This window comes from Microtus ochrogaster, chromosome 2 (genome assembly GCF_000317375.1).
Source record: "Microtus ochrogaster isolate Prairie Vole_2 chromosome 2, MicOch1.0, whole genome shotgun sequence".
Lineage (NCBI taxonomy): Eukaryota > Metazoa > Chordata > Mammalia > Rodentia > Cricetidae > Microtus > Microtus ochrogaster.
The window spans coordinates 69,419,691-69,431,945 of NC_022010.1; the positions used below are offsets into that span (position 1 = coordinate 69,419,691).

At 40.0% G+C, this 12,255-nt stretch overlaps 1 protein-coding gene across 2 annotated transcripts in view; it reads right to left on the minus strand.

Annotated features, from left to right (window-relative positions):
* The window catches only part of Dyrk1a (dual specificity tyrosine phosphorylation regulated kinase 1A), a 77,816-nt gene that overhangs the window by 19,638 nt on the left and 45,923 nt on the right, over window positions 1-12,255 (minus strand). The window contains exons 3-7 of one of the 2 annotated variants that reach the window (XM_005345160.2): window positions 10,860-10,979; window positions 8,767-8,955; window positions 6,461-6,608; window positions 2,319-2,605; window positions 448-594 (exon numbers count right to left, since the gene is read on the minus strand). In XM_005345160.2, coding sequence (XP_005345217.1) covers window positions 448-594; window positions 2,319-2,605; window positions 6,461-6,608; window positions 8,767-8,955; window positions 10,860-10,979 — 891 coding nt within the window. The remainder of the gene's footprint in view (window positions 1-447; window positions 595-2,318; window positions 2,606-6,460; window positions 6,609-8,766; window positions 8,956-10,859; window positions 10,980-12,255) is intronic. The other variant, XM_005345161.3, reaches the window with a different exon arrangement.

The window sequence follows — 12,255 nt, forward strand, 5'->3', positions numbered from 1 at the left end:
AGCATCTACCGACTAAGCTGTGCACTGCTCTCCCAGCACCGCATCCCAGCATCTACCGACTGAGCTGTGCACTGCCCTCCCAGTGCTGTGCCCCACTCTCAGGGTCTTAACCAGCATTCACACTATCATTCAGGGTGTCCTCATCTTCACCACACACTGAGGCTTTCTGTTACTGTACTTAAACCTGCAAAATGTCTATGAAACACTATGTCTAGTCTAATTTACTATCTCTTTCATTAACATATTAACTATCTTAATAACCAGTTAAGAATTCTAAACCTACCATTATATAACTGACAAAGAGGAGAAATTGTAAGAGTGTAAAATAAGACAAGCTGACCTCAAACCCAAGTGATCAAGCTGTTAAGCAGACACTGTCCTATGAAGACAACTTTCAGAGAGCATTGTCTCTATGGAAACAGAGCTGCACATCAATTCTTCACATACCTCATTGGCACCACTGAACAGAGGCTCTCCAGTATGCATTTCAACCAAGATACATCCAAGGGACCACATGTCAATAGCAAGATCATAAGGCATTCCCAGTAGCACCTCTGGAGACCGATAAAAGCGACTCTGAATATATTGGTATATCTGAAACAAATTTCAAAATAGTATTAATCCTATATGTTGTGTTTATTTGTATTCAACATCAGATTAAAAATACTCACAGCCGGACGGCAGTGGCACATGCCTTTAATCCCAGCACTTGGGAGGCAGAGGCAGGTGGATCTCTGTGAGTTCGAGGACAATCTGGTCTACAAGAGCTAGTTCCAGGACAGGCTCCAATGCTACAGAAAAACTGTCTTGAAAAACCAAAATCCAAAAACAAACAAAAAACCCAACAACAAAACCTTACTACTCACGGCAACAGGAAAGCTCAACATTACACTATGAATATAATTAAATAACATTTCAAAGGAATAACCAAATAGAAAGTTGGTTAAGAACTCAGACCCTTTCATGTAATGTGGTCCTACTTCAGTAGTCAAGAGAAACAGTAACCAAGTTAATTACCCCTGCTCTGGGGCATGGCTCAGTGGTAGAAAGCAGTTGCATAGCACGGGTAAGGGTTTGGATTTGATCCCCAGCAAATACTCTAGTCCCAAACGTCTTAGACGTGCGGTATTCACACTGTGAAATGTTTGTCAGCATTCCATCCAGGTCACCAGGTTTTCTACCCCAGTCACAGAGCACCCTTGCCCAGGGGCACCCTTGCCCTCGGGCCACCTTCTGATTGTGAGCAGCACAGCACATCCATGGAAGGCATTTCCCAAGTAACCACAGCACAATTTAACCCTTAAACGTTCAGTGGCCTAAAGGGGTAAGGTACCTCAGTTTGTGCAGACAGAGGGGGAAAATCTACTGTAATTACTCTCACAGTGGGCATGTATTTCCACTCACAGTGTGTTTTATTCCTGCAACCAGGAACAACGCTAGGCTTTTCAACAGCATTCAAGGCTGTACATTTTGGTTCTTAATCCAATTTAAAAAATTATTTCCACAACTACATAGCTTTGCTATTATAAAATGATGTGTAGAAATGATAAAAGATAAGCTGCTAACCAAACTGACTCTATGCCTTCCCTATAAATAACCTGCTCCACTTAAAACCTAGATACAATTGGACAAGATAGGAATTTCACAAGCTTGGAAAGAAAAGAATGGGGATGCCAATATAAAAATATTAATATCTGGTTGTTAGATTAAAATGATATTTTCAATACCTTTATGCAAATAACCATGATCTCTTTTGAGAAGAAGCCCTGCATCTTCTGTTTGCATGTAAAAAACACCATTGGCACAGACGTCACATGGCCAGCAACCACAGCAGGAAACCTGCTTTCCTGACCCAGCTAAGTTTACTTCTGTTTTGCTTTTCAATACAGGGCTTTTCTGTGTTGCCCTAGCTGTCCTGGCTTTCTGTCTCTGTCTCTCTACGTATTATTTATCTTGATTATATAAGAGAAATAATTTTACTCAAGAACCTAGATCAAGTTAGAATTACCCAAATTTTATACTAAAAACGCTATTTAGAAACTATAAATCACCTAATATTTCTTTTATCTCTTACTCTTAAAAATTTTTAGCATAAAACACAATTTTTAATATTAACTTAAAAAAATCAGTATTTTTCAAGTACTGCAATCTGGATTGTAAAGAGACATCAGCAGATTTGCTACATGTTCAAGATAAGGACCCATCCTCTAATTGCCTCCAAACTATAAATACATTGCTTAAAAAAATGCTTTAAATAGCTATTTGTACTCTTCTACCTAATTCTACTGTTAACTCACAAGTCCTAAAGTGATACTTACCCTCTGCCCCAACTGACAGGAACTGCCAAAATCAACAATTTTGATTGCACTCCGTTTGGGGTTACACAGGAGGATGTTCTCAGGCTTTAGGTCACAGTGAATGATACTAAGTTCTGGAGTCGCAAGGAAAAGCAGTGCTGTGCACATCTGCTGTGCAAACTTTCGTGTTAGGTTCAAAGAGACCCCTCGGAAATTGGTGTTCCTCAACAAATCGTAAAGATTGTAGGACAGCATTTCAAAAACTAAACAAAGATGGTTTCGAAACATAAAGTGGCGTTTCAAATGCACTGAAAGAGAAAAGAAATTTCACATAAGTTATACATAATGGTGAGGTAAGAGTTAACATCTATTTGTGTTCTCCAACACTTTGCCATCCAGTGCAGAATGGAAGGCAAGGTAGTCTGGAGATCAGGCCCCAGCACTAAGAACTCGTTCTTCTGATTGTTAAGAGTTTCTACCACTCTTCTAAGTTAGAAAAGCAAGTTCTACTGGTTTGTGACAGTGTCCGTTTCATCTGACAGTCCTCTCCACTGGCTTTGGTCAACGGATAAATGTGTGTTTAATAGCCATTTTCACGAGTAACTGGCAAGCAGTTTTCTGGAAACTGCCTAAGAACAGCAGTCTGTTTTTTGTGTTTTAGGTAAATAAACAGAAGCAGTGTCTGGAAATTGTGCCGAGTAAGATCTTGGGAATTCAAGATCGATGGATTGATTATGTTCAGTAAGCTGAGAAAAGAAGAGTCTTGTGTAAGACTCAGGACTTTAGGCAGCTATGAAGCACAGGTCGACCACAGAAAGAAATGGCCAGTAGCCTATGACTGGGGACAGTCCAGACAACGGCAGTGAGTGCTGCCGGCCTCTACAGGGTCCCTAGTAAAAACCTGTGCTTCAGTGTCACCAGTGAGCACAGCATTTGAAGGAGGCAGCCTCAGCACAAGCAACCCCAGGTCAGAAAGCATCTGTAAGTCAGCTGCTGCCATCTTAGCCAACAATGGTTAAGATAACTCCTTAGTATCACAAAAATAGCTGTCTCTACAAATATTGCCAGAAAAATATGACAGGAGTCAAACAGCCATTGTGGGAGAAAACACACAATGTATACTAAGCCTTCTTGGCACAGTCCTGGACGGACTGCCTTGAGAAGTAGACATCTATAACTATTTTTAGGTCACTCATGATATAAGTGATCTAGAGTAGGGATAACCCACACAAGACATATTCTATGTGGTACAAATAGGAGTCTACGGCACTCCTTGACACTGTAAAGTAATAAAAATAGTCTTTACAAAGTTTCCTATCTGTTCTTAGTCACTTCACAATTTCTATGTTTAAAACTAAAAGCAGCTCCTTGACACCTCACAGACATGGCCCTGTGGGGATTTTAATCTCCTGATTAAGCAGTAGTCACAATAGGAATGCAAAAGATTTCTTAAGTCAAAATTCCAATGTGAGTGTGAAAGTCTGTTCAAGAAGCTGTGCAACCAGAATGTTCTGCTAATAAAAGATCTACCCACTTCTAGTTAACCACTCAGTCACTGGGAATCTATGAGACATTAGCAGGAAAACTCAAACACAGATATGTCTGTCTGTCCATCTTTCTGATGGGATTCTGAAAGAATGGAGAGTACGTAAGATTTTCTACAATATATGAAATGAAAATACTTTTTAACAGACTACTGTTACTAAATATTCCAGAAAAAATATTCTATGAAGAGGAGTAAAAGGGAAGGATAGGGAAAGATTCACGGATTTCAATTTAGTAAGAAGGAACAAAACTTTGATGCTTTGTGCCACACGGTGACCATAAAAAAGAAGAATGCACTGTGAGCCTCAAACACAGGAAATAATTTCAAATACTTTCAATAATGAATGCTTATCCTGGCTTGAACATTGTGTAGACAAATATACATTAAAATACACACAGTAGAGAAAAGGGTACAACTACTTGTGCCAATTAAAATAAGTTATACTATATGGCAAGTGTAGTTTTAAAATTCAAACATGAGGTCATCAGAATAAATTATATCCATTAACTGTCTTTGAATTCAATGGTACCATCAAAAAGAAACCTTAAGCCTTTAATTGAAGGTACAGGTCAAGTAACACCGTGGCGTCTAAACACCCCTGTTGCTGCTGTCATCCAGAACAAAATCCTCAGTTCTGTTCTGAGTCACTAAGAGTTTTCCATACTCTTAAACAGGGACCTCAACACCCAAAACACATGGCACAAGAATCAAAAAGAGGACTAAGCGTGTCCTGAGAGCTCTGTAATTCAGGCATCCCTTGATGTCCTCTGGACAGAACCAGGCTACTGGTCACTAAACAGACCTCATGTGAACAGCATTTCAGTAGTGTGAAGAGAAAAGGTTCTAAGACACACCCGGTAATATCAATGACTGCCCAACAATTTCCAGAGAAGAAACTAAGGTAAGTGGCACAGTCCTTTCTCTATAACAGGGACCTCTTAGACGGGACGGTCTGAACCATCTGAAGCTCACAATATGGTAACTGTGGTAGGACTAAGCCACAATGCACTCCCACGTCTTGTCTGAGTGATGCCCGTCTGAAATCAGCTCTGTCTGTGAGACTGTGTCTTCAGTGAAGTGCTGCTTATAATGTGAATGCTGCTGCTTCTCCTGTGCGCACGTCTGCAGCCAAACACCAGGAGTGTCCAGTAACTTACACAGCAGCTAAACGCTAAAATGGCCAAGAATCTGAGGTAAATTGGGCCCTTCAACATTTGCCGTAGAAACAATGTGTGGTGTAGGTATATTGTTTTACTTGGAAATAGTCCTAACAGTACAGTGAGGCTAAACTTCTGGGGGAATGAAGTCATTAGTCTAGGTATCAACAGTCTCTTATAAAGGGAGGTGCTGGGATTATTCTATGCGATCCAATAGTTCAGAACAGCAGTGGGATGGGCAGCTGCATGGGACACCATCCAACTGTGATTTTAGCGCACAGCTCCAACACTGTTACCATCGCTGAGGAGAAATAACCCTTGTCATGGAGAACTACTTTGGTGCCTCTGTATTCTGGGAGCAGCACTCTGTCTCCAACTTTGACGCCTTTTTTGAATCTCTTCATCCTTTCCTTTCTTATCTGAGCCCACAGCTAACTCTGCTGCTCACACACAATCCTTTCCTTGAGACTGTCTAGAAGCATAACCCACCATAGGTTACAGGTCCAGAGGCACTCCCATTCACCGATTCTCTGTCAGAGTGGAAGAAACGCTAATTTCTATTTATGTGGATGTATGAAAGTCTGTGGTCACACGTGTGGCTAAAGAAGAGATCAATCTCCCAGAGCTGTGAACTTGGTGGCATGTTTTCCTTGCAAGTGAACAAAATGATGGTGCTTTATCAGCACTGATATTTTTAAAACAATATGAAAGTGGTAGGCTGTAGAAATGGCTCAGTAGGTAGGGTGGGTACACTCCAGGAGACCCCAGAGACCAAGAACCCACATCAGACAGCTTCAAAACTAACTCTAGCTCAAGGGATCAGATGCCTCTGGCTTCTGCAGATACCTGCATACATGCACGTATATACACACATACATCTTTTCAAAGGATGAAAGCTGTAATTAGAATGTCTTTGGCTTTACTGCTTCTGTTTCCCTAAGGAAGATGGTGTGACAATGAAACACACTGGCTCTGGGCTTCTGCAGAGACAGGTCAGATCCTGGCCGCAGCACCAACACCTTGCACACTCACTACTGGAAGGAATTTCCATAAGTTAAGGCTGAAGTCATCTTCCTGTGGGGTGGCCAGAGGAGAAGCAGCAGGAGACAGGGTGAGTATGCCGTGGTATGCTCCCTAAGCTACAGGGAGTCCACAGCACTCAATGCTGCTTCATGGACCAAGTCCACCTGGGGTGGGAGGGGGCTGAGATCCCAGTTCATTCTCTCACACACTTACACAGTCATACACACAGCGCTAAGAGTCACCTGACGATGACTCCCTGGACAAAGACACAGTAAGGCAAACACATGGCACCTGTGAGCTGACTTAGGCAATAAACAACAACCCTGCTGGCTGTCCACGGCTTCACACTAGAAGCCATCCAAAGCTGTGAACACAGCTCCCGCTGTCCACACTGGCTTTAAGATGGAGCAGGGTGTCGGGTATGAAAGTAGCTTTACCTATGTAGTATTTCATTTCAGTGTCATGTTTGTTCATGAGCTCAAGCAGCCGCACTTCGATCTGGGCTTGATTCAGAAACGCTTTCTTGTTCTTTATGATCTTAATGGCAACCCATTCTTGTTCCACTCGATCATAGGCTTTTACAACCTACAAAAAAAGAAAAGGAATCCTCAGTTTCATTAGTAACAATGTTACAGTTTACATTTGTTTCCACCATACTGTGTATCTACTTAACTCTTCTTTAATTGTACATTCCTCTGATGTTTCTAAGTAACAGAAATCCTCCTTCAGAACCTCTCCTGTATATCTCCTGACAGTGTCTAGACAGTGACAGAGCAGACACCTGCAACAAAACTAGAGCTGCTTTCCTCCTTCAGAAACAACCTGACTCCTGGTGAATTCTGATTTAATCTTTATTCTTTCTTAAAACAAATGTATACATGTACTGTATATAAGTATGTGCATATGTATCTGAGTATGTGTGTGTGTATATATATATAAATAAATAAATTTTTCTAAATAAGACAACTTACTCAACACTACTATGTTTTTGTTGTTGCTGTTTGCTGTTGTTGAGATAGGGTCTCACTGTAAAACCCTGGCTAGCCTAGAGCTCCCTATGTAGACTAAGCTGGTGTCAAACTAACGGATCTCCCTGTCTCTATCTCTCCAGTTCTGGATTTAAGAGCATGTACCACCACTTCCAGTTCAACTATTCTTTTATGTAGAAAAACATCGATATAATCCTAAGAATACATAAAATGTTCTAATACTTATCAGAAACCAATTTTCTAGTTCTAAATTAGTTTCTCATATTAGAAGAATTCGTTTAAGACACCAGTAAAGTATGATGACGGAATGTCATAATGAGATGTCCTGAACCTGATTAATGCATCACACATTTGTAATATGATATACAGTCTGAGAGGCAATGGCTTTGGATATATTTGACCATATTCAAAAGGTCTGGAGTTGGAAGAATCTCAAAAGATGCCAGAGAGAAGACTGACCATCACTGGGTCAGGAAGCCTTGACTCAGGAGGACTTTTGTGACAGATCTGCTTCAAGTCATACAGGAAGCAGAGATACCAGTGTCCACATAGCTGGAGGCCACAGCATGTGTGTGCATTCTTCTATTTGATCTATGGCTGCTAAGGTGGACAATATACTTCTGTCCTTAGCACAATTTGACACATGAATATTACTTCACAGGTTAAAAGAATATATTCTGCTTTCTCTCAAGGCTCAGAGAAGTACTGTCAGTATGTGCTTCTTTTTAAGACATGGTCTTATATACCCCAAGCTGGCTGCAAACACACTGTGTCACAGAACATCAACTTAAACTCCTGATACCTCTGCCCTACCCCACAAGTTCTAGGATTGTAGACATGTGCCACCACACCCAGTTCTACAATTTGCTTGCTGGTTTTTAATCAACAAAGCAAAAACAAATTTCACAAAAAGCCATTTTGATCCCCATTTTATTGTACTCAGTAAAAAGTAGGTTTGAATTGCATGGAATTATCTAGCAAGATGAATGGCATGAACAATAAATCACATCTCTAACCAAAAGAGCTTAGTGACTCAGTGAGGCGGGAGAAGGGCCAGGGAGTAGCCAGAGAGATAAGTTCAATAAGTGGCATATGTTCAATAAGAGGCTGTGACCCCAGCACTTAGGACGCTCAAACAGGAAACAACCTGCTACCTATGCAGACCGTTTCCAAAGACAGAAACAGTGAGGAGGAAGTGAGCAATCCCGGGTGAGTACAATGTGACGAGGACAGGAGAATCCTAGGTGCAGAGAAGGGCAACAATAAACAAGGCCAGGTCCCCCAAATAGAGTCCTTAGCGCACTAACTGCTGGAGTATGGGAAGAAAAAGGAATTCTGAAGCCCATATGCCTGCATCCAAGCTTGGTGTGGTTAGACCGGCCAGGATATGCATTAAGCCCCAGCCCAGAGAGAGGAGAGTGCATGCTATGCTGCTGCAGGGCTCTGAGCAGACAGAGGCGCAAACTCTACAAGGAAGACCTGCTAGACTGAGCGCAGGGACAGAAGAGGTTGACTCTGACTATCAACAGTTTAAATTTATCACTTTAGCCACCAGCTAAAAGTAAACAGCAGCCAAAGAAACATTTATAAAAATAAAAGGGATTTTTAGGGCTGGAGAATTATGATCATCTAAATATTTAAATACATACTTTTCACATCAATTTATTACTAGCAAAAGTGTATTACTAAGAATATACTATCATGATTCAATATAAATTTTAACTAATGAAATTAAGCTTTCTCTATTAAATTACCTGTCCAAATGAACCTTTGCCTATCAAGGAATCAATTTCATAGCGATCCATCCACTTTTCTCCGTTCTTTACGATATAATCATAGTTATCATCATCATAACCATCGTTGTAAACCTTGCGCTCCTTCTTATGACTGGAATCGTCTCCCTGACCTTGTTGGTGTCTTCGTTTCTTTTTTGCATAGTAAACCTGAAATAAATACACACAGGGTTAACTGTGACTTAGGTCACTGTTGAGGATATGTTTGAAAAGTATGTTCCCAACAAATCAGTATAAAATTGATAAACAACTTCTTTAATAAAAAATACAAAACAAAGATTTTCTGCAGTTGAAAGCGAGAGAGATGTCCACAGTGAAATCCAATGTTGTACTGCAGATACCTTTTATAAATAAGAGGTATTAAGAGATTGGTCTAATATATCCCATTAACAGAGAATCAAAATCCCTCAAGTACGCTTTTGTTAATATATGGCATAGTTTATATACAGTAAGATCACACAGATTTTAGAAATATAATGAACTCCAAACGAAAGAAGTAAGTTTTTTTCCCTCTGACTTTCAATGTCTTTCATGCCTTCTTCTCCAGTTAATGCCAATTTGATATTTAATCTTACAGCAAAAAATTTTTAAAATGAAAGTTTTAAATATCAATGAATTGATGTTTTACTAAAGCCATCCAATTTCAATGTCCAGAATAATCTACTGACCGATGAAAGCCACACGTTCATTCTGTCCACCACCTCCCTGCCAATCCCTTAAGCCTTTGTGGTCAATCACGAACTGAACTATTTTCTTGAACCTGAGTTTCTTACACTTTAGTTCTTAAAGCTACTGGGGTGACAACAATAATATCCCAAGAAATTGGTACCTTGATGCACCGTGACAAGACATCTGATAAACGAGCTTCGACAAAGATGCTATTAACAACAGTTTAACCGGGGATTACTAACAATTCATCACGTTAACAAACTGACATTGATACACTGTGAGAAATAATGTCTCAGATATTTCCGCATTATCACAAGGTATAATAGATAAAATGTGTACAGAATCCACCTCAGGAATGTCCACTGAGGCTTTCTAATTTTCTCTTGACACTCTGCGAAGCACTAAATGCACTGAATTGTTGTCACATTTCTACAGACCTAAGAACCCCTCTTTGGCAAAGTGGCTGCAGAGACAGCAGAAGATAAGCCTTCAATGGGAAAGGCTCCAGTGGGGAAGCACGGCCTCTTCCTCACGGCTCTAAAATTCTCTTAACAATCAGTTCTAAAACTAGAGTTGAGGCCAGAAGCAAATGGCAATCAAGGAGAAAAGATCCAAACACCAGAAAATAATTTTTAGTGGCAACAAGCCAGGTTACAAGAAAAATAATTCAATGTGCTTTTAAAAAAATCCTGTTTTTCAATGAAAGTTTTTAAATATCTTACCATGGAAAGACAGAGATAAAAGAACACACATAGCTCTGTAATCCCAGCACTCAGCAGGTTGGGGCAGGAGGACTGTTTCGAGTTCAAGACCAGCCTAGGCTACGGAGTGAGATCCTGCCTCATAAATAAGCAAACAAACAAGTAAACAAATAAATAGACAAGCAAGCAAACAAATAAATTTAGGGGGAATGCAAAAGACATGACAAAAATATAATTAGTTCAAATAAAGCAGGTCCTTTTAATGTTCAATACATCTCATATAAAGTCCTGGCATCAGAACCAAAGCAGAAATAAATACATATAACAAAAATATATACATATATATGTATATATATGAAAATTTAAGCAAAAGTCTACTCCATGCTTTTTCTAGTTGTTTGTTCCCCTCTCTTGCTCTGAGAAAAAGCTATAGAAATAATTCAGCATATGAAATATACTTTGGAAAGAGGAAGTCATCAACAGTGTTCTCATCTGCAGTTCTTGTTAATAAATTTTATATAGTTGTAATTATGCTATATATAAATCATTAACTTATTAAAATTTATAATACTCATATTACAATGATTAGAAATAAAACACATTTAGATGTCTAAAGAGGAAACAAAAATACTTGGCCTCTGCTCTATTGAAAATATAAATGACACAGTAAATCAATACTCTTACCTCATTAATATGCTTATATGTTTTGATCAAGTCGACAGAAAGTTTTCTCAGAGGAGCAGTTGCTGGATCACGAAAGGTTTGGGGCATCCGCCTCTGTAACATGACAATGTCAGGCATCACCTTAAATAGACAGAAAGACTAGCAGTTTAACTACACTGCAGCTGTTAACACCCTCTACCACAATCTAGTCACTGTAACCTAGGAGAGCCCTTCTTCTACCATAACCTGTCAGCCTCTCTCAAAAACACTATTAAACTATTAGACTATACACTCTCAAAGTTATTTCTTTTAGTTGGATTCTAAGGAAAACAACTTCTGAAGCAAATATATAAAATTAGAAGATACCACGCCAGACATCTATGATTGGATTACATTCCCCTGAACAGTGAACTCCAGGTAGGTGCAGTCACGATCCTGGAGACATGCGATCCTGCCCACACGCCTACTCTCTTTTTTAAAAAAACATTATTTATTATGTATACACTATTCTGTCAGTGTGTATGTCTGCAAGCCAGAAGAGGGCACCAGACCTCATTACAGATGGTTGTGAGCCACCATGTGGTTGCCGGGAATTGAATTCAGAACCTTTGGAAGAGCAAGCAATGCTCTTAACCACTGAGCCATCTCTCCAGCCCCTCCCCCTCCACGCCTTCTCTACTCTACATTAGTCCTGGAGACATGCGATCCTGCCCACACGCCTCCTCTACTCTACATTAGTCCTAGGACCATTTCTGTTTCTGAAACTCCATGAGCCCATCATCACACATTTCCCTTGGCAAGTGACACCATATCAGTCCTAAGGAGACACCTTCTCCTGAAGACTGACTCACAGATTCGGAAACTTGTGGACTTTGAAGAAATACTTGACTATCACTTAACATCTTTTATCTGTGTGTAGCCCTAGCTGTCTTAGAACTCACTATGTAGACAAGGCCAAACTCAAACGCAAAGATCTACTTGCCTCTGCCTCCCATGTGCTGGGATCAGAAGTGTGCCCACCACACCTGCCTCTATTTAGTAGTCTTTTTACATCACATGGACCTTTAAAAATGTTTTATGTCTTCAATCAGAAATATTAAGCAAATTATCTTTAAGTGATTTTAAGACATTAGCTGAATACAAAAATAGATACTCTGGCTATCTAAATTATCAACAAGATATTTATTTTATCTTGTTTATAAACAAGATATTTATATTTATTTTAAAGAATTTTCCCTGGCTCCCTATGAACAGCAGCTATTCTACATCCCAGAGTGTGTATCTAAAGGAAGCAAGTGGAGCTGGACTCAGACGTCCCCCCACTCACACACACAGAAGTCTGAGCACACAGCGTCTTCAGTGCACACTGCAGGTGGACGTCCCCCACTCACACACACAGAGAAGTCTGAGCACACCG